Below are 22,451 nucleotides of genomic sequence, written 5' to 3' on the forward strand. Positions count from 1 at the left end.
GGACGTGACTGCTCTGAAATCGGCACTAAAATATGCTTTAAAACATTCACAGACCTCAATCAGAAAGCACAAAGCCTTTCTTTAAAGTGAATTTCGTTTTGTATTAATTGTATCTTAATTTTAATCAATGTTTCATCAACCAATTGCCTGGATTTAATAAATAATAAGTAAAGCAAATATATCTAGGCTATATCGCGCTCGTCGTCTCCTAATTAGCAGCTGGAGTACGTAAATGTTAAATCTGATTTAAAAAAAAAAAAAAAAAAAAAACAAGGGTAAGAGGGTGGCTGTTATGCGCATTGTGGAACGGCGGCAGGAATCGTCTAGTGGACTGATTGTGTGTAACTGCGCATGTCTAAAACGATCAAATCAGATGTAAAGCTTGTGACATGTAAACGCGCACATCAACCCGATTACTTTATTTGTCGTCCATGTAAACAACTTGTTCGGATTCTTTAATCGGATTGATTTCATTCGGATTGAGCCATGTAAACGCAGCTACTGTAACACCGGCCCGGTCTCGGTTGTGTATCTGTCACCATAACAACGCTAATGACAGATCAACATCAGGTGCGGGGGATTTACACTGGGATCTGTGATAGGGCTGTGTAGGCAGACGGATCACATAAAAGGGGAGTGCAGAGGCAGTGAAGTGTTGTTCTTCCCGGGGTTGGTCTTGCCGTGTTGTTCTTTCCTTTGGAGTGTTCCCCTGAGAGAAGTCGGTTTCTTTGGCGGTGTTGCTGATGTGTGGAGGTATCTGAAGAGTGTTGCGGGGACTCGGCTGTTCGGCTGTGTGAAGGGTGCAACGGCGATCAAGTGAACACGAGTGAAGACGTCAAGGGATGGAAAGAGAGTGAGTTATGGGAATCGAGTGAAGACTGGAGAACGCCATCATCATTGGAAGGGAGATAAGTAGTCTGATCTTGGATCTTATTGAATGTATGCACCGAGACGGATGTAAAGTTTGTGAAGTGTATTTGATCACGAGTGTCGTGTCACTTGAGCGTGGGTGGATTGAGTGATCATTGAACTCCTGTTCTCTTCCGAGTGTGGGCGAGAAACGCTCTGTCCCCCGTGCCAGTAAGGAGGCACCCAAATCTCCTCGCTATTGGATGAGACTCGATTCAGCTTGACAGTGGAAGGAACGATCGTTGGGTGAGTGCTGGCCTTATTGCACTGAGAGAGAGAGAGTGGATATGCAGTGCCTGAATTGATGTGTTTGCACAGTATTGGCTTGAAGTGAGGTTGCAGTGTGTGGGGAATATATATATACTGACCGCCATGTACTCACCATCTCGAAATTTCATCGCTGTCACTGAAGGACTCCAGGTGTCTAATGTGAAAATTATCCTTACATGTTGGAAGACTGCGTATACTCGTATAACTTACTCTGTCTGTGCAAATAGAAGAATCCCTCCGACCAGGTTCCTTTATGTGATGTCTGCTGGAAGGAGAGACGGATATTAGAAGTGCCCTCTCGTCGGCTTGACCGAAGCACCCCACAGCCGTAAGCTCTCGTTACTTCATTGAAGAGAATATGCATGCCATTGAATTGTTCACTCCGTCTGTGTAGTAGGAGCCGTCCCCCGCCGAGGTCCTGTATGGGAGGTCTGTTTGAAGGAAGACCCTCCGCGCTTCAGTAAAGGCATACGTGCTTGGATCTTCACCTGTCTGGTAGAAGATTCTTTCTGGCCATCAGCTCCCGCACCGGCCACGTCCTGATCGTTCGACGGTCCAAGAAGGTTGGCTTACCTGGATACTTACCTGTCCGCCCAGCGCAAGGTCCTCTGTGACCACGAGACCCTGTCCCGCTCTGCGCCCAACCAAAGGTATACACGCTTGGATATTCACCTGTCTAGTAGAAGATTCTTTCTGGCCACCAGCTCCCGCAACGGCCACGTCCTGATCGTTCGACGGTCCAAGAAGGTTGGCTCACCTGGATACTTAACTGTTCGTCGGGCCGGTGGCCGACTTCCTCCTCTCCTAGTTGTCACGTCCGGGCACGAGCTGCTGTGAAAAACTCCACGCTTTCCCGGGGGTCCGAGGTCTGGTCCCGCTCTGGTTGGGGGACACAGAAGCATAATCAAGACTTTTTAATTAATTTTATTCAATAAACCTTGTTAACTTTTACTTATTTGTCTGCTTGGTCTTTGGCACGCTCCTCGATGTGGTCCTGGGTTTCAGGGGTGGGTGCAGTCTGGCAACCAACAGCAAAAATAAAAGCAAAAACTACAAATTAAAGAAAATAACCAGACAATTCAGCTGCATAATTTATTCATGCTGCAATGCATGCTGGGAGTCATGGCTGATTTTTTTTGTACTATACTGGTCCCCAACATGCATTGCAGCATAAAACTTATGATTGTCACCATTGTTGAGATTCATACTCCGATTCTTGATGTCTGTGTGTGTGTCTAGCTGATCTGGAAATTCAAAATGTTCTTAGTATAAACTCTTTTAAAATACTTAATATTTTGTAAACGGTAAATAACCGAAAAAACTCATTCTGTAAAATTACAATAACACCAAAATCAAAAATATAAAACATCAATAATAGCATTTGACAACAAATGAAATCAGTGAATTGGGCCACTATTTGATGATTGAGACCATTAACAAACAGCCATAGTCATCTGATCCTGTATTCTTTCAGCTTTTTTGCCATAGCAAAAGTATTTTTATGACACAGCTACTGCAGCCGAAGAAAAACTAATGTTCAATGGTCAAGAGCCCAACTAAAGCAAACACTGATCACCCTCATGGTAACATCAAATGAAAATAAAATGACATCTAAACCTCTGCCACCTTTCAATAAGTCCTTATGTAGACGTCTGACAGAAATAATGTCAGGTTAGTAATAAGTGAATCTGGTAATGCTGTTTGTGGAGTTGTTTAAGTTGTTTTGTGGAGTTGGAGTTGTTCCTCCTCTGCTAAGATCTTTTGCTAAGATTTCATTTATTTTATCTTGATTTCATCTTTTTTCTGTTCCTCTTGTTCCTCTTTCCTTCAGTGATTCTGATTGTTAACAGCAGGTGTTCCTCAGTGTCTCAATTAACTTCGAAAATTAACTGAATTAACTATGAAATTATTCACTCAGTCAAGTGGACTGTATTAGTGAACTAGGCAATTGGAATACCACCAATAGATAGGGTGGTGATTTGGAACACAGCCTCTGAGTGTCGACTTTGAGCGCTGTTAATTCACAGTATATTCCTGTAGGCTAGTTTCTCGAAAACGACAAATATCACCCAGAATGCTTTTTTTTTATGGTATATTACTGTTTTAATGAAAAACAGCATGTTCCTGTAAAATTTGGCCGTTTTTTTACAGCAATCACAGATGTACCTTTTTTTAAGATTTCTGGTGTTAAATATATGCATTTCTTTGTTAACTATAACATAAATGTTAGATAAGTACTTTTTAAAATAGAAACAATCGTATACATAATGCAATCTGTCCATTTATCATCATACAACAACAATAAAAGCACAAAACTATGAAAGACATTTGAACTATAATTTTTTTTTTTGCATGTTAATAAATGTTTTTGTTTTCTGTAAAAATGTTATTACAAAAGGTCTTTTTTATTATAGTTTTAAGATCAATTTATTAAAAAGTTATTATTTGATTTTTTGAAGCACTGGATTTGTCTTCATACTTTCATTCTGAGAGTTCAAAGTTCACATGAAATGTAATACAATTACATTACTCACACTAACAGAGAAAAGTATTAAAAAGTATTTTTAATATAATTAATATAAATGATAGAAAACATAAGCAGTGATAGATGATGACTGAAGACTGTATATATTAACTCAATCGAATCATGAAATATTTACAGACAGTCCCAGAGTAACTGTGAAGCCCCAGAGTTCAGTGTTCACTGGAGACACAGTTACTCTGAGCTGTGACGTGAGACACTCAACTGGACGGAGGATTATCTGGTTAAAAGACTTCCAGAGAATATCTGGGGATGAGACAGAAACACTGAGAGATGTGAGAGTCTCTGATGGAGGAGAGTACAGGTGTGCTGTAGTAGGAGAAAACAACTCCACAACACTTGGTCGAAGAGTCACGCTAACAGTCAGAGGTAATGTGCCAATCTGATTTAATAAAAGGAATATTATAAAAATGAATGTCATCCATCACCAGTATCATGTGCTGTCAGTTAAATTAAACACAGTTCATTTCTCACAGAGAGACCCAAAGCTGTGTTGCGTGTTCAGCCTGACGGACGAGTGTTCAGAGGACAGACGGTCACTCTCACATGTGACATACAGGAGACAGACATCACGAGCTGGACCTACAGCTGGAATAAAGATGATTCAGAGATTCATGTCAGTCGATCACAGGAATACAGCATCAGTTCAGTTAGTGAATCTCACACAGGGAATTACAGCTGTAGTGGAAGAGAGACGCGAGGATCACGACACACACACACCAGTGATGAAGTTACACTGACGCTTTCAGGTGAGAGTGAGAATCTCTCCTTCACATCAATCTGAACATTCAGACATAAAAACGAACCAACTCTAATATCTTAATAGGCCAAAACGTTGCTAAAATTTCCAGGTCAGCTTTAGATTATTTGTGCTTTTTTAAAAAAAATTTTTTATAAGAGACATAAATGTCCATATGAAAACTTTAGTGTGGCTTGTTGATGTCTTTGCTGTTATCAAAATCCAGGATGGCGGCCAATTGAAAGAAATTCAAATCAATGACTTCACTGAGCCTCACATGCCTTACAAATCACAGGGATTTTCTTAAAATAGGGATTGAAAGTAACAAGAATAAAAAGTAAAATCTGAGCATTTGATGAAAAAAGAATTTCATTAATTTTATACAGTGTTTTGATCATGAAAAGTTGATGATCATGAAATAATTTGGTTGTGTTTAGTTGGTTCTAGTTCTGAAGCTCCATTGCCAGTTACACTGACGCCTTCAGGTGAGTGTGTTCAGCACAACTTCACATCAATCTGACTACATTCAGACACAAATTATACATCCATGGAAAAATTACCACTGAGATCAGTGTATCTTTTTATACTTTAACAAAACAAGTGCTATTAAAAAACTTTGAAATAATATGTGCATTGAAAAATAATTGAATGATGCTTCAAAGTATAAAATATAAATGATGAACAGTGACAGAAACATGATTGATGACTGTAAATAAATGTTGGTTTAAAAGTTGGATAAAATTTGTCAAACTCCAAAATAGCAGTCAGAGAGCAAAGATTCAAATCAAGATCGGGTTGACATGACACAAGAATATTTTTTAATCGAAAGTTTTAAAAGTAAAAAAAAAAGTAAAGTCTGGAGGCACTAGACTAGAGGGTACATTATTTTGTATTATAGATAAGCTAAAATCTAACGAGTTTTGATGATGAAATGTTTGGTTGTGTTTATTTGATCAGGTTCAGAAGCTCCATTGCCAGTTCTCTCAGTTCTCAAACTGCTCAGTTTTCTAGTGGCAGCTTCTCCATATCTGCTCGTGTCCATCATTATAGGAGTCAAATGCTACAGAGCTCATGGTGAGATATTCTCTCTCTCTCTCTCTCTCTCTCTCTCATAGGTGAATTTAACCAGATCTACCATCACTATGGATAATTAACACTTATTCATATCTTGTGTTTTACAGCTCAGTCTGATGAGATCAATCAATATGCAGTAACAGAGGAGTGAAAGTCTGCTGTCCTGATGAATGAATCCCATTCTGTTTTTCTATTTTTCAACATTATTCACTTATATTCATAATGTGTCTGACTTAGACATAAATAAGGCTTAAATAAACTGCATGAGCTGGAGCTTCACTAATCGTTCCTGTATTGATTTTTTTTAATATATTGAAGTAAATTTTCAAGTGTTTATCCTCATTGTTTGCCAAAATAATGTTGTAATTAATATGAAGCTATCATTTTAGTCTTTATTTGTTTCACTATATGTCTTGAATTTCTGCTTTATTTAATAAAGAAGCAAACATCTTCGACAAACAGTTGAGAAGCTCAAATATATCTTCAAAAAGCATCACTGATGTCGGTTTTGGGAAAGTGACACAAAATTAAGTTAAAGTCACTGGTTTTGGGTCACAGAGTGCTTGTGCTGGTCATTGTGGTTAATAAAATTCTCCCAGTACATAAATTATATTCAGCGTGTAACGAGGACGCTGAGGCGGCATTAGAATCCATATGCGGAAGTTTATTGTAAATAACAACCAGCAAACACGTGGAAATAGGCAGAGGGTCAATAACAGGAAAGCAGTCCGATCTTTCGACAATCCACAGAATAATCCAAGAAGTGTTAGTGAGAAACCAGGCAGAGAAGTCAAACCTTGATATCAGTCCAAACAAGCAAACAATCCAGAAAGGGAAATCCGTAGAATCAATGGTCAGAGAACTAGGCAAAATCATACACATGAAGGCAATCAGAATCACAGGGAAAACGCTTGGTAAGGCAGGTAAAACTGGCAATACTTCGCGATGAGAAAGCACATGGTCACAGCTTAAGTAGTCCCAAACAGGAAGTGAATGTAGAAGCAGTAGAGGGAGCGCTCAGTCAGTACTTGGGTGATGGCTCCCTCTGCTGGCTTGGCATTACAGAACCCCTCCCTCTAGGAGCGACTCCTGGAGCTCGGCGAGGACGTCCCCGCTGTCTGGGTGCTGGACGGTCAGGTCTGGCTCGATGGAACTCCTCCGTGAGCGATGGATCCAGAATGTCATTGGCGGCCACCCATGACCTCTCCTCAGGTCCATAGCCCTCCCAGTCCACCAAATATTGGAGCTGACCCCCTCTACAACGAGAGTCCAGTAACTCTTTTACCTGGTAGGCGGGCATACCACCTACATCCAAGGGTGGCGGTGGTTCTGGGGTCATCTGGCCGGGGTCAGCCTCCGGGTGGACCGGTTTGAGAAGGGACACATGGAAAAAGGGAGAGATACGGTAGTTAGCAGGATGCTCCAGCTGGTACGTTACCTCATTAATTCATTAAGTCTGAGAACTTTGAAAGGGCCTACGTACCTTGGACTGAGCTTCCTGCAGGGCAGCCGCAGCTTGATGTCCCTCGTAGAGAGCCAGACCCGCTGTCCAGATTCGTAGGGAGGGTGTGGACGTCGGCGTCTGTTGGCCTGGATCTCCTGATTCCTTACAGCCCGTTGAAGACGCACATGAGCACTGTCCCACACCCTCTCACTACGTTTAATCCAGTCGTCAACTGCCGGAACCGAGGAAGGTTCACCCGACCACGGGAACATAGGGGGCTGATACCCCAGGACACACTGGAAGGGTGTGAGGCCTGTAGATGCATGAGTGAGTGAATTCTGGGCATATTCAACCCAGGGAAGAAACTCTGACCACCTATGTTGTTCCCTACTACAATAGGTTCGTAGGTAACGACCAATCTCCTGGTTGAGTCTCTCCACCTGGCCGTTACTCTGAGGATGGTATCCAGACGTGAGGCTAACGTTAATATCCAATTGTTTGCAGAACGTTTTCCAGACTTGGGAGGTGAATTGTGTTCCTCTGTCGCTGACAATGTCCTCAGGTAAGCCATAAATGCGGAAAACATGGTTGAAGAGAGCTAAAGCGGTTTCCATGGCTGCAGGTAATCCCTTTAATGGAATTAACCGGCATGATTTTGAGAACCTGTCGATGATGACTAGAATGGCTGTGAATCCGTCAGATGGTGGCAGGTCAGTGATGAAGTCAATAGAGAGATGAGACCATGGTCGTTGTGGGATGGGTAATGGCTGAAGTAGGCCTGAGGGTAATTCCTTGGGGGTCTTGGATTGGGCACAGATCTGACAGGATTTGATGAAGATGGTTGTGTCTTTGGTCATTGATGGCCACCAAAATGAGTTTTTTAGCAGATGTAGGGTGCGTGATATACCTGGATGTCCTGAGCTGATGGATGTATGAACCCATTGGAGTACTTGATGACGCATGTCTTGGGGTACATATTGTTTGTTTGGTGGGCATTGTGGTGGTGGCGGATCTTGTTCTTGTCTGCGTTGAATTTCTTCCATGATGTCCTATGAGACTGGAGCCAGAATGACGGTGGGTGGTAGAATGGTTTCAGGTTTGAAATCCTCTATAGGAGGATCATGCCTACGGGAGAGTGCGTCTGCCTTACTGTTCTTGCTGCCTGGTCGAAACGTAACGGTGAAATCAAAACGAGTGAAGAAGAGGGCCCATCGAGCTTGGCGAGGATTAAGTCTTTTTGCTCCCTTTATATACTCAAGGTTCTTGTGGTCGGTGATGACTTGGAACGGATAGCGAGCGCCCTCCAGCCAATGTCTCCACTCTTCAATGGCTGCTTTCATGGATAATAATTATTTATTACCAACATCATAGTTCTTCTCCGCACTCGTGAGTTTTCTGGAGTAAAATGCACATGGATGAAGCTTGCCTGGTTGTCCCTGACGTTGGGAGAGAACGGCTCCTATACCGCAGTCTGATGCATCCACTTCCAAGACAAACGGCAGATCAGGATCGGGATGTTTCAGGATGGGAGCGGAGGTGAAACTTGACTTGAGGGTGGCAAAAGCATGACTTGCTTCTTCACTCCAACCGAGTTTTTTGGGTTTGTCTTTCAAGAGTGAGGTGAGCGGAGAGGCTATAGTGCTGTAATCTCTGATGAAACGGCGATAGAAGTTGGAAAAGCCAAGAAATCTCTGAAGCTCCTTAATGGTAGTGGGTTGAGGCCAACCCGTGACTGCTTGGACCTTGGTTGAGTCCATCCTCACTCCCTGGTGACTAACTTGATAGCCGAGGAAAGATGTCTGATGGACATGGAACTCACATTTCTCAGTTTTGACATAGAGTTGATTCTCCAGTAGACGGGATAATACTGCATGCACATGAGTAACATATTCAGTCTCTGTTTTGGAATAAACCAAAATGTCGTCGATGTAGGCAATAACAAACTTGTTCATGAAGTCCTTGAAAATTTCATTTATAAAGGACTGAAAGACAGCTGGGGCGTTGGCTAACCCATAGGGCATTACCTGGTACTCGAAGTGCCCCCTAGTGGTGAGAAATGCGGTCTTCCATTCATCACCTTCTTTTATCCTGATGAGATTATATGCGCTTCGTAGGTCTAGTTTTGTGTAAATGGTGGCTTCTCGTAGTTTTTCCAGAGCCGGAGGTATCAAAGGCAAGGGATAGCGGAATTTTACTGTGACATTGTTAAGTCCACGATAATCTATGCAGGGTCTTAAACCACCATCTTTTTTACTCACGAAGAAGAACCCGGCGGCTGCAGGAGATGTGGATGGACGAATGAATCCAGAGTCTAAAGCCTCCTCAATGTATTCCTCCATAGCCTGATCCTCAATCCTGGACAATGGATAAACTCTGTTTTTGGGAGGCATGGCATTGGGAAGCAAATCAATGGCGCAATCCCATGGACGATGTGGAGGAAGTTGTGTGGCCTTAGTCTTGCTGAAAACTTCAGACAAATCTTGGTATTGACTGGGGATGGATACTTTTACCTGGGTTTCGGGACTTTCAATGCTTGTGGTGAGACATGGTTGTGGTGGAATTGAAAGGCAGTTCATCAAACAGAATGGAGACCAGTGAGTTAATTCCCCTTGGAACCAGGAAATGGAAGGATCGTGGATGGTGAGCCAAGGAAATCCTAAGATGACTTCGTATTTGGGTGAATCAACGACATACAAGGTGATGTTTTCTTGATGGAACAAACCGGTTTGAAGTTTTAAAGTTTTTGTTTGACATTGGATACCTTGATTGATGAGAGTGTCGTCGATGGCTTTGATCTGAATGGGTGGAATGCATGGTTGGGTAGGAATATTATACTTCTGAATTATTTTCTTGTTGATGATATTCAGAGCTGCTCCAGAGTCAATTAACGCTGTGAGATCAAGAGACAGAGTATCCGTTCTTATAGTGACAGGTAGCGTAAGCGACTTACTTTTAAGGACAGAGAAATTGTGAATATTTACCCCTGTTGAAGACTTGGCCTTGAGTGGGCAACCGATACTGCGATGGCCTGGCTCACCGCAGTAGAAGCACAGATGATTTTGTCGATGTCTTGCTCGTTCCTCTTCAGTCAATCGAGAAACGTTAAGTTGCATGGGTTCAACAGATGATTTTTCAACTGGGAGATGGCTGATAGGGGAATTATTATAAACTGTTCTATTAGTACGTTGCTTAGGAGTCTGTCTCATGAGATTGTCGATCTTGATGGTGAGATTAACAAGTTCTGAAAATGATAAATCCTCTCTATGACAGGCGAGTTCAGTTTGCAGATCAACATTGAGACTGTTGTAAAAGGTAGCTTTAAGAGAGACATCATTCCATCCACTCTGAGCTGCCAGTGTGCGAAACTCAATAGCATACTCAGCTGCAGTGCGGTTACCTTGTTTCGCATTAATAATTTGTGTTGAAATATCCTTGCCCCCTGCGGGATATTCGAAAACTTCTTGAAGTTGATCTAAAAAATACTTAGTCGATTTCTTGAGTTGGATATCGCAATCCCACACCGCTGAAGCCCAATCGAGGGCTTTTCCCATAAGCAAAGTCATGACAAATGCACATCTCTTCTCCTCAGATTCAAATCGATCTTGTTGGAACTCAAAATATAGCTTTACTTGTCGAACGAATCCCTTGCATTGTTCAGCAGATCCATCAAACCTATTAGGAAGAGCAAAGCTTACCGTTGAAGGCGAGGGAGGAGGAAGAGATCGTACGTAGTGCGTCAGGTGTTCGTTGACAGATTGTAACTTTGTAAGTTGTTCCTGATAATTCTTCAGAACCTCGCTTTGGTAAGCGAATGCGGCTTGCAAATTGGAAACCTCCGCTGGATTCATGGTAGGCGAAGTATTCTGTAACGAGGACGCTGAGGCGGCATTAAAATCCATATGCGGAAGTTTATTGTAAATAACAACCAGCAAACACATGGAAATAGGCAGAGGGTCAATAACAGGAAAGCAGTCCGATCTTTCGACAATCCCAAGAATAATCCAAGAAGTGTTAGTGAGAAACCAGGCAGAGAAGTCAAACCTTGATATCAGTCCAAACAAGCAAACAATCCAGAAAGGGAAATCCGTAGAATCAATGGTCAGAGAACTAGGCAAAATCATACACATGAAGGCAATCAGAATCACAGGGAAAACGCTTGGTAAGGCAGGTAAAACTGGCAATACTTCGCGATGAGAAAGCACATGGTCACAGCTTAAGTAGTCCCAAACAGGAAGAGAATGTAGAAGCAGTAGAGGGAGCGCTCAGTCAGTACTCGGGTGATGGCTCCCTCTGCTGGCTTGGTATTACACAGCGCTGGGTAGTAATTTATTATATACAATCTGGATTATGTAATCAGATTCCAAAAATTAATTACTTGTAATTAGATTATATTATGTTTTAAAGTACTTGTAATCAGACTACAGTTACTTTTTTATTGATTACATGTTATTCTCACAACGGCAGTAAAATATTCATAATTTATCGATTTTCCCTACTGCTTATTTTTTATCTTTTAAATTCTCCTTTCTAAAAAAGACGGCAACACTTTATTTTGTGAAAAAATAGTTTTTTCCCTTTTGAACATTCTGTCGACTATAGGCAACTTTGCAACTACATGTCAGTAACTCTCATTAGAGTATTAGTAGACTTCTGCTACTCTTCTGCTACTGAGAGTTCTGCTTAATATCTGCTAACTCTTTTTTGTGATGCTCCTCCAACAGACATTATACTGACTATACGTAACTTTGCAACTACATGTCAACTTATTCTAAACCAACCCTACCAGTCTAGTAATACTCTACTAACACTCTAATGAGAGTTAGTAGACATGTAGGTGCAACATTACTTAAAGCCAACAACAGAAAGTGTTAAATGGACCATCAAAATAAAGTGTAACCAAAAAGCCTATTGGTTATCTGTTCAGAAGCTCTTCCAGGGGCCTATACCATGAAGCCGGTTTAGCTTAGCTTTAGCTTCAGTTTCAGCTTAGTTTCCGCCAACCCTGGGTTTTAGGTACTATAAAAGCAGCTCGGCTTTAATCGGTGTTCGTTGCCATGGTATCTTACGCTCAGACATGGGCAGTATTTCAATTAAATGTATTTTAAATACGTATTTAATTACTTTAGTGTATTTTGTAATTTGTATTTTGCAGGTGTGGGAAAAATAAAATGTAGTTTGTAACAAAATATTTTGAGGGAGTGTATTTGAGTATTTCAAATACTTAAATACTTAAGAAAAATCACCATATGCTTATCACCATAGTAAATGATTTTGCAATATTTTCGGTCTGATGTTGGCAAATGGCAATGTCCAGGTTAGATGCACGAAAACCACGTGACACCCTGTAGACCGGGCTCCCTCCAAGCCTAAGTGCCAACTAGCCTCTCCCTATGGAGGATCCATATACCACTACAGATAAAGCGTTGTGGAGAAATTCGGCTCGCGTACCTACCCTGAAGTGATCAAATAAAATATTAAAAAATTTAAGACAAGTAGTTTGTTTAGGCATGGTTTGCAGGGAATTACAAACCTGCGCATATATATTCAAACGCACATAACTATAGAATTAATTCATTCTTGATGGGCACGTGAGCGCCATCAGCGTTTATCACAGGTTTGCGTTTAAAGTCTGTAATAGAACGGTTAAGATTGAAATTTGGACACATGCTGCTGGCCCAAGAAGTTTCTCTGGTAGCACCCCCCCCCCCCACCTCCACAATGGCTGCATAGGTGCACTGGAACAATCCTTCCTAAAACACATTAAACTTTCATTTACAAAGACTCTTTTACAGAAACTCAACGAGTGGTCAGGGGTGTTCACTGATTTGCTCACACAAAAATCGCTCCAAAAGATGCTTTCCAGCAGGTTTTATTCGTAGTTTTTGTCCAACTCCATTGACTTGTATTGGATGTGCTGTGAGGTACGGTATTACTCCACCGCCACCAACTGGGCTGGAGTGTCTATTATTCAAGCTCTCAACGGAAGAATGTACGGGTGTGAGGAAAAATAGGTCCACAGTTTTACAACGAATGGTAAAACACCTGTTGGAAAGCATCTTTTGCAGCCATTTTTGTGTGAGCATATCAGTGAACACCCCTGACCACACGTCTTTGTAAATGAAAGTTTAAAGGATTAGTTCACTTTTAAAATGAAAATTCTGTCATCATATACTCAGACAGTTTTTGGTTCCCAATGACTGCCATAGTAGGAAAAAAATATACTATGGCAGTCATTGGGAACCAAAAACTGTCTGGTTACCGACATTCTTCTAAATATCTTCCTTTGTGTTCAGCAGAGGAAATAAATTCATACAGGTTTGAAACAACTTAAGGGTGAGTATATGATGACAGAATTTTCATTTTAAAAGTGAACTAATCCTTTAATGCGTTTTAGGAAGGATTGTTCCAGTGCATCTATGCAGCCATTGTGGAGGTGGGGGGGGGGGGGGGGGGGGGGGTGCTACCACAGAAACCGGAAATTCTCGGGCCAGCAGCATGTGTCCAAATATCAATCTTAAAGGTATAGCTGAGGATCTTTCCTAATTTTAGAAAAGACCCGCCCTCTCCAATTTTTTTAAAAATGCACATGCGCAACACTCTATTTGCTTACATTAACTTTTACTAGCAGTGATTTTAAATGGATTTCTCTAAATAGCATGACAAACTTTACCTGTCTAGTAGAATCTTCGCGACTGCGGCATCAGTGGGAAGCCCAACATGTGCTTTTAGCGCACGCCAGCGTGTGAAATATTCACCCAAAATCACTCTGGTCTTGTTTCTATATTCTGCGGCCTTTCTCTTCTTATCATACACTTCTTATACATTTTTTCTCTTTCGACCCTCAGCCATTTTCAAAGGAATGGCTGAAACCGTAACTCATCACACATAATACACCAGAAAGCGAAAACTACATGGGGACGAGCACGTACGACAACCTTACGTAAACATATCACCAGAATGATTGACACTTAGGTGGACCAATAGTATAGGTTACCCACCCGGAAAAAGAAAATCCTCTGCTATACCTTTAACCGTTCTATTTCATCAGGAACGATCTGAAAACAGGGCTTTAAGTGTAAAATACCGAACTTGTCCTTTAAGGCACGAGTAACGGTGATAATATGGCTACGTAGCCTACATCAAACACGTTTTGCTATTAAGGGCAGCCTACCACAACCACACCATTGATGTGAACTTAGCTTGGTTCGGCACTTGACTCGTCGAGGCTGAGATGAAGCTCTGGCTCGTCGTGGTTGACGTGAAGCTCAGGTTCTGAATACTGGATTCTAAACCTCAAAGAAATGCCACAATCAAGACCTCAAAGCAGATAGGAGGAAAAAACAACTCACATGTGCCGCTCACAAGTAAGTTAGGCTATAAGGGGCTTTTTTTTTAAATATAAAAATATATATATTTTTTAAATATTTTTTATCGCCATTTAGAAAAAAAAATCGCGCAAATTTGTAATTGAAACGCGACACTTTCATTGAACAGATGATTTATAAAATAATGCTCTTTGCTATGAATTAGTGGGTGGCTCTTAAAAGAGCCTTTTTGATTTGGAAAAAAGGGGGGGAAAGTTTATTATTTCTTTTTGGCTGCTGTCTTTTTAGGCTTTGCTGCTTTAGGTTTCGCAGTTTTGGGTTTGGCTGCCTTTGCCTTTTTTGGGCTCTTGGCTGCTTTCTTAGGAGTCGCCGGTTTCTTTGCCTTCTTGGGACTCTTCGTTGCCTTTTTAGCGGCGGGTTTCTTCACTTTCTTCGGGGATTTCTTAGCGACGGGCTTCTTTGCTGCTGCAGTTTTGGGCTTCTTAGCGGCAGCGGGTTTCTTGGCTGCGGGCTTCTTGGCTTTAGGAGCCGCTTTCTTGGCGGGTTTTGTCTTGGTCTCGCTCTGTTTCTTGTTGAGCTTGAAGGAGCCCGAGGCGCCGGTTCCTTTAGGCCATGTCCACACGGACACAGGTATTTTTATAACCGGAGTTTTTCCTCCTGCGTTTTTGAAAAAATCTCTGTCTACATGAAAACGCAAAAACACGCTATCAAGCGCCGTCAAGAGCATTCCACACCAGCAGGCGGCGATATAACCCTAACCGTAAAGCCACGTTGGCCAATCAGAAGCCGTCAGCGGCGCACAATCTGACGTCAAACACAGCGGATAACGGCGCACACTTTGACGTCGCAAGGCAAAAACTCCGGTTTTACTGTCTACACGACAACACTTCCACCGGCGTTTTTGAAAATCCTCACCCTGGCAGGGGTTTTCAAAAATGTTCGGTTTCAGTGACCTGATACTGCGTTTCCGTGTGGACGAACGGGCGAACCGCGTAAAAAAAGTCACGGTTATAAAAATACCCGTGTTCGTGTGGACAAGGCCTTAGTCTGGACCAGGGTTTCATTGGTAACGAGACTCTTGACGGCGATCTTGACGCGGGAGTTGTTCTTCTCCACATCGTATCCGCCGGCAGCGAGCGCTTTCTTCAGGGCGGCGAGGGACACCCCGCTCCTCTCTTTAGATGCGGACACAGCCTTGACGATCAGCTCGCGGACGTTTGGACCCGGCTTCTTGCTTTTGGCTGCTGGTTTCTTCTTGGCCGCTTTGGTCGCGGACGCTGGAGCGGTTTCTGCCATGATTTCTCAGAGTGAATCTGGACTCACACAGTTGACTGTGATCAACAATGAGCCGCTGCGCATTTAACCGCCGCATGAGAACCGTGTAGACTCAACCAGCTCTGTTCAGCGTCTGCTCTCCACTAACGCCTTTGCTTGCGTTTTCTCCTTTCATATTTGGAATAAAACTGGAGTTGTAAAATAGTTAAGTAGATTAAAAACAACGTACACATCGAGTAGGGATATTGAACTTTATTTGAAGACTAAGGCCCCGTTTACACGATGGGAAAACGCAGATATTTCTCTGCGTTTTGGCCTGTCATTTACACGAAAACGGCGTTTTTATCCCAGAAAACGATTATTTCTAAAAACTCCGGCCAAAGTGGAGATTTCTGAAAACGCCGGTTATATGTTGTCGTGTCAACTGGGAGAAACGGGGTTTTAGGTTCTCTCTTGTCGATTCTGAGGATTCTGATTGGCTTGCATGGCTTTATCCTTCTCTCTACACTGCCGCCCATAGGTTTGGCATAGTTATGATGGCGCTCGACGGCGTATTTATGCGGGTTGTGTGCACGATGTTATTATTGAAAACGGAGGGGGGGAAATATTCGTTTCTCTAAATACCCGGCTATGTGTAAATGTGGCCTAAAACACATGAAAAATTAACATTTATTTTAGAATCGTTGGATCAAACCCAAATCGAGCATCTGTAATGAACAAGGATGCGTGTGTATTTCATGTAATTGTGTGTATTAACAGTGGTAAACGATGAAGTGTGTCATGCTGGTTTTAAACTAGCACTTTGACAGTGGCTGTAATGTAAGGAAGATCGCTGAGGGACTTGTGGATTGTTTCATTCAGAAGTTGTTTTGTGCAGCTTGAAGCACACACACATGTCTGTGTAACTGCTCTGCATCTCAGATCACTGATGATTCCCACATGTTATAAAGATGCAAGAACCCTGAATAAAGTTCAAAATCACAGCACCTGATTACATAGTTAAGATATTTTTGAACTGATAAATAAAACTTAAAAAATGTTGTCATAATAACATAACAGAATGTTGGTCGTGATTTCATTAACAATTCATTAATGCAAATGTATTTTTCTCAAACACTAAAGTTTCATTGTTATTAAATTAAACACTGACATGATTAGACATGCCTATGTCACGGTGTGACAAATCAGAACGGGACTAAGGCCACATCCACACGAAGCCAGAGCTTTCCCTATCCGATGTTTTTTTTGCCTCGTTCTAAAAAATAATTCCGTAAACACGGCGTCGTCTCAAGAAATATCTGCATACACACGAAACCACTGAAACCGACTCAAAACGATGTAGTATACATCCCAGACCAGTATGTGGCGCTGTAATTCTGCCATATAGATACAATAAAAACGGAGAAGAAGACTTTGAGCATGCGCATAAACCTGCGCGCTGTATACAATAAATTAGGCACAGTAGCTTCTTCTTTTCTCTTTTACCAAGAACTTTATTAAACAATATGAACAACCATAAATGGCCTGGTACAATAGGGATGAGTCACGAATCACGATATTCAATTAGTTATCGGACTCATAAAGCTTGCCACAAAGAACCGGCAAAAGTAATGAATGAGTCAAATATAGCAAGGAGACATTTTAACAGTTTAAAAGTAGACATTTCAAGCATTCTATATATTTCTGAGTTTCGGTTAATTTATGAGACGAGTTCCAGTTCACGAGCAATGCAAGTTATATTGCGCCGGCGCGTCCATGTCATGATTATATTGTCAGCTATATTTGCTTCTTATTTATTAAATCCAGACAATTGGTTGATGAAACTTTGATTAAAATTAAGATACAATTTATACAAAACGAAATTCACTTTAAAGAAAGGCTTTATACAAACCAGCTTTATATAAAACAAAACTTAATGTGGTCAAAATGATGTCTCCCGCTATATTGCGCATCTTATGATTACTCATGCTGTTCACTTTCATAAATCAACATAGATGAAATCAAAAATAACATATTATTTAAACATAAATATGAAACTAAATACATTTTCTTTAATGGCTACAACAGGCTTACTGAGAAATGTAATGTCGGAGTGGAATTTGAGCGAGCGCTGTTGTGCCGGCTAGCATGTGCGTTTTTTGAACAGCCTAATAATCAAATAATTCCCAGTGATCGTCGAATATTATATTTGTTTGAAATGCCCATCCCTACAAAATACGAAATGTCTTAATCAGACAACAGACCAGCACCATAGCATAATAAAAATATAAAGAAATACAATGAAAATACATTTAAGTAAATAATATATAAAGTAATAAAAGAGGCTCAGTAGCTTCTGCAGCATTATATTATATTTTTATACAAGCAGTCGGCAGGTGTTGTTGCTGTTACGTGACTAGCAGTGTCCGACTAGTCGACATGACATCATCGTTTCACAAAATATACGGATTGGCTGTACACACGAAAACGCAAGCGTGTCGTTTTCAGATTTATCCACTTTGGGACCCGGTTTCAAAAAATAGCGGTTTCAGTCTCTCAAAACGCCGGATCCGTCTGGACGAAACGCCAATACGACACAAAATTTGTCCGTATACAGCTAAACGCGTCTCCGTGTGGACAGGGCCTAAGTTCCTTGTGAATGCAGTGTTAATTAGAGATTTCCAGTGAACGTCTGTCTCTATGCACTGTGAATCAGTTGCCATGGCAGCAAGGCCAATTGCCTGATTGACAGCAGGTGTGGAGTAATTACAGGGAGCGCTGTGAGAGGGACACGTATCTTGATGGGGCTTTAAAACAGAGAGGAAGCAGACTGTTAGTGTGGTTCTCCTCCCGTGAGATACTGTGTTTGTCAGTGGGTTGCTCTTTTTTATTGAGGCTGGGCTGTGGAGCGGGCGAAGATCGAAGCTGAGAAGTAGAAAGAAGAGAGTGAAGGATTTGTCAGCGAAAACCCAAGGAATATCGTCAGCAGTGGGAAGGATGCAAAGTGATGAGTATTGGATCTGTTGTTTATATGCACTAACACTGAAGTGGTGTTGACAGTTTGGAAAGTGTGTGGCACGAGTGAACTACTACACCGAGTGAATTGTTGATCTGTCTCCAACTTCTGTCCTCCCCTTTGCCGAGTGTGACAATAGCTGTAACTGTCTTCTGCTTTCTTCGGAGAGAAGTTGAGCCCTTACAAAAGACGGGATTTGATCTGGTGGGAGAAAGACCGGTGGGTGAGTGCTGGCCCGAACGCATGGTGTGCGAGTGGAGATGCAGTGCCTGAAGTGACGATTCACACGGTTGGTGTTATGGAGTGAAGTTTTGTGTGGAGAAGTAATAGTAGTCTGCTGTGCACTCTCCCCCTACAGTCTTTCACCCGCTGTCTCCAAAGAAGGTATTTCAGCCGAATGTTTCATATACTGTTGAACAGTTAACCTTGCTGTATTGTTCCAGTGCACAGCCAAAGTAGAGTTTTTCGCTTGAAGTGTCTTCCCCGTCTGGTGGACGCCCCGTAGAGGACACCTACCGGGGTATACTTACCTGTTTCCTCTCCTCGCCCGGTCCGCCCGTTCACCTGTCAACCTGCGTCCCGTCCGAGGCAGCCGTCCCCTGAGTACCTACCTCCGGAGCAACATCCGTGACTTGCTTTGCCCCCGCACTTGAATACCTACCTGGTTCCAGCCCGAATGGGGTCCGTGTAACCACGACCTCCTCTTGAGTTCGGTAAAGAGTACTTACCCAGTGACCTACCTAGACGGTGTGGGTATTCCCCCTGATCCCCCTTCAACGAGCCGCAGGCCTGCCACGATTGTTCTCCCCTCCAAGGTCCAGAAGACTACCGAACTTCCTCTGGCGGCAAGAAAGATTTTAATTGGGACTTTTCCAATTTACTGTTTTTAACTTAATAAAGAAAACTGTTAGTCTTCTATTCCCTTGTCTGTCTGGTCCTTGACATGTTCCTCGAGGTGGTTCCCGGGTTTCAGGGGTGGGTGCAGTCTGGCTTGGCCCCTCCCGACCTGTGACACCAACATCTGTTTATGATTGTTGTATACTGTAGGTTGCTGCCTCTTTAGGAAATAAATCACAAAATATGCACATTTTAGAGATTTTGTGCTTGATTGATATATTTTCACATGAGAGTTCATAAATCAGTGCTTTAAACCAGAAACCTAAATTATGATATTTGTTTGGATGAAGGACCATGCAGGAGATCTATGAGAAGTCTCTTATGTCAATCTTCTAGTTCACTTTAAAATGAAAATTAGCCCATGATTTACTCACCCTGAAGCCATCCTCGGTGTATATGACTTTGTGAAGCTAAAAAGTCCTACACACGGCTCCGGGGGTTAATAAAGGCCAATAAAACATGACTCTGTGTAAGAAAAATATCCATATTTAACAGGTTACAAGGTAAAATGCTAGCTTCTGGCCAAACCGCCAGTCTACTTACGCCTAAAGCACAACTTACACAACTTGTGACTTCAGAAATAGCGTATAGTGCGTAGCGTAAATATCAGCATTGTAGCTAGTTATTTTACTTTATAAAGTTATAAATATTAAAAAAATTCTTAACACAAACTCATCGCTTTGCTTCTTTATTAACCCGCCAGAGCCACGTGGAGTTCATTTATGATGAATGGATTCACTTTTTTTGACCTTCAAACTGATGGTTGCAATCCACTGCCATTATCAAGCTCACAAGCGTCAGTGTGTTTATTAAAGGAACACTCCACTTTTTTTGGAAATAGGACTCATTTTCCAGCTCCCCTAGAGTTAAACAGTTTTACCGTTTTCGAATCCATTCAGCTGATCTCCGGGTCTGGCGGTAGCACTTTTAGCATAGCTTAGCATAGATCATTGAATCTAATAAGACCGTTATCATCTCTCTTAAAAAAAGGACCAAAGAGTTTCGATATTTTTTTTTTCTATTTAAAACTTGACTCTTCTGTAGTTATGTCGTGTACTAAGACCGACAGAAAATGAAAAGTTGCGATTTTCTAGGCCAATATGACTAGGAACTATACTCTCATTCCTGCGTAATAATCAAGGAACTGCTGCCGTACAGCAGCGCAATGATATTACAAACTATGCCGGTCACGTTGGAAGTTACCGAGCTGGGGACTATTTACCTTATATACTGTCTATTTACAGGCGCTGCGTAATATCATTGCGCCTGCTGCACCCATGGGCAGCACATCAGTTCCTTGATTATAACCATAGACAGTATATAAACTGGACACAGCGACCCCATAGGTTTCAACGGAGAAAAGTGAAGTAAATTAGAAGCACTCACTTCCTGATGGCCGGGCGAAGTGCGCAGACTCAAACTGAGCTTGACGACGTAGATGTGACGTGAGCCTGTCTGACAGCTGTCAGTCTTCTAGTAGCTGTGCCGAGATAAATTTAATCATTCCCTTCGGAATCTCTCAGAGACGGAGAGCGTGAGCATTAGCTGTCCATGAGCTAGCATCAGGAGCAACTTCATCACTCTCTATGGGCTTCTCCCTTGATTCTATCAGACTTTATGCCTCCACGTCCCCCCGATTGCTTGCAAGCTTCTCCGCCTGCTATATGGTAATTTCTCGACTGTGCGACAGAGAGTCGAGTGGTTATGACGCAATCGTTAGCCTATTTTACAAAAACTGCTTCTACGGGGCCATAAAGTAAGATACAAGGTAATGGAGCGTTTTATAAATAGTTGTGTTTCTTTAGAAATAAATAATGGACAAATGGAGTCTTTAAACGCCTCAGATGTAAAGTTATTTGCTGTCAAAGTGACGCCAACATGAATGGGAGTCAATGGATTGCTAACAGGTGATGGTCTGCTAATCAATCGCGGCTCGCGGGGAAGCTTCAGTTTCCGGCAGATGGATTACTCCTTTGATTATTACGCAGGAATGAGAGTATAGTCGAGGAGGCGGCGATGCAGGATGGATCTTGCAGTGAAGGAGCATTAGAAGACGTATCAGAAGAAGAAGGCACCACATGCTACAGACCTCGAAACAACTGATGAGCAGCAGTCTTCTGATGATGAGGGCCCAGCTGATGCTACGGCTACATTCTGGTCGAAAGATGTAACTTTGTCCCGGTCTTCATCCCCACGAGGCAAGGTAGTTTTTCTTCTGAGATTCATAGATACCTTCAGAGATACCTCACTATATCTTGATCAATGATCTGATGAAGAACATCATGCACAGAGAGCTTCTTCACCATTGTGCTGCGACAAAAGTGTGTGTGTGTGTGTGTGTGTGTGTGTGTGTGTGTGTGTGTGTGTGTGTGCGTGCGTGCGTGTGTGTGTGTGTGTGTGTGTGTGTGTGTGTGTGTGTGCAAGCTCACATGCACATATGAATACATGAATATAATGAACATGTTCCTGAAAACTATTTTTTTCTCTTATTTTCAGTCTCTCCCATTCACTTAATGGACGGCCATTTTTGACCAGGAACACGACAAGTAGGCTATAACCTTGTGCCATTTTGTACAAAATAAAAGTTTTTCAAAACAAACTTCCTGGTGAAACATTAAAGTAGACTTGTGTGATCAACAGTGCACATTTGTTTCATATTTTATGTAATATTGTGAAAATTATTCATAAAATAATGGGTTTTTTTACTCAAAAAATGAGACGCCTACTATCAGATAAATGAGGTGATTAATCAGATGCAAATAGAAATATAAATAAAAAATGTATATATATCAACCGCCTGCAACCACAGTGACCGTCAGAGGCCTGCGAGCGGAAGAAAGTCTGTCATTGCTCTGACATGTTCTCCACTGGCGCTCTGTGTTTCTAATTCAGACTCTAATCAAGGGACAAAACAATGACAGTCAGAATACTTACTGCCATGGGTCTCACTTTGAATCACATACACAGATCATCATTGTAAA

At 41.9% G+C, this 22,451-nt stretch overlaps 2 protein-coding genes across 2 annotated transcripts; one reads left to right on the forward strand and one right to left on the reverse strand.

The window, feature by feature from the left end:
• Positions 1 to 3,954: 3,954 nt before the first annotated feature.
• Positions 3,955 to 5,789, forward strand: LOC306987998 (contactin-2-like; the record flags this gene model as incomplete). Its single annotated transcript, XM_079592692.1, has 4 exons — positions 3,955 to 4,090; positions 4,198 to 4,470; positions 5,418 to 5,534; positions 5,642 to 5,789. Coding segments are annotated over 4 exons (570 nt in total), but the record flags the coding sequence as incomplete, so codon positions are not given.
• An 8,773-nt stretch (positions 5,790 to 14,562) lies between these two features.
• On the reverse strand, positions 14,563 to 15,603 carry LOC306994683 (histone H1-like; the record flags this gene model as incomplete). The annotated part of the gene is made up of 2 exons (XM_079605411.1): positions 15,340 to 15,603; positions 14,563 to 14,902 (listed from the first exon to the last, which is right to left on the reverse strand). Exons 1-2 carry the CDS (start codon positions 15,597 to 15,599, stop codon positions 14,563 to 14,565), a joined length of 600 nt encoding a protein of 199 aa, XP_079461537.1. The 5' UTR covers positions 15,600 to 15,603.
• Between the last annotated feature and the right edge of the window lie 6,848 nt (positions 15,604 to 22,451).

Source organism: Phoxinus phoxinus (assembly GCF_949152265.1).
Source record: "Phoxinus phoxinus genome assembly, chromosome: 2".
NCBI lineage: Eukaryota > Metazoa > Chordata > Actinopteri > Cypriniformes > Leuciscidae > Phoxinus > Phoxinus phoxinus.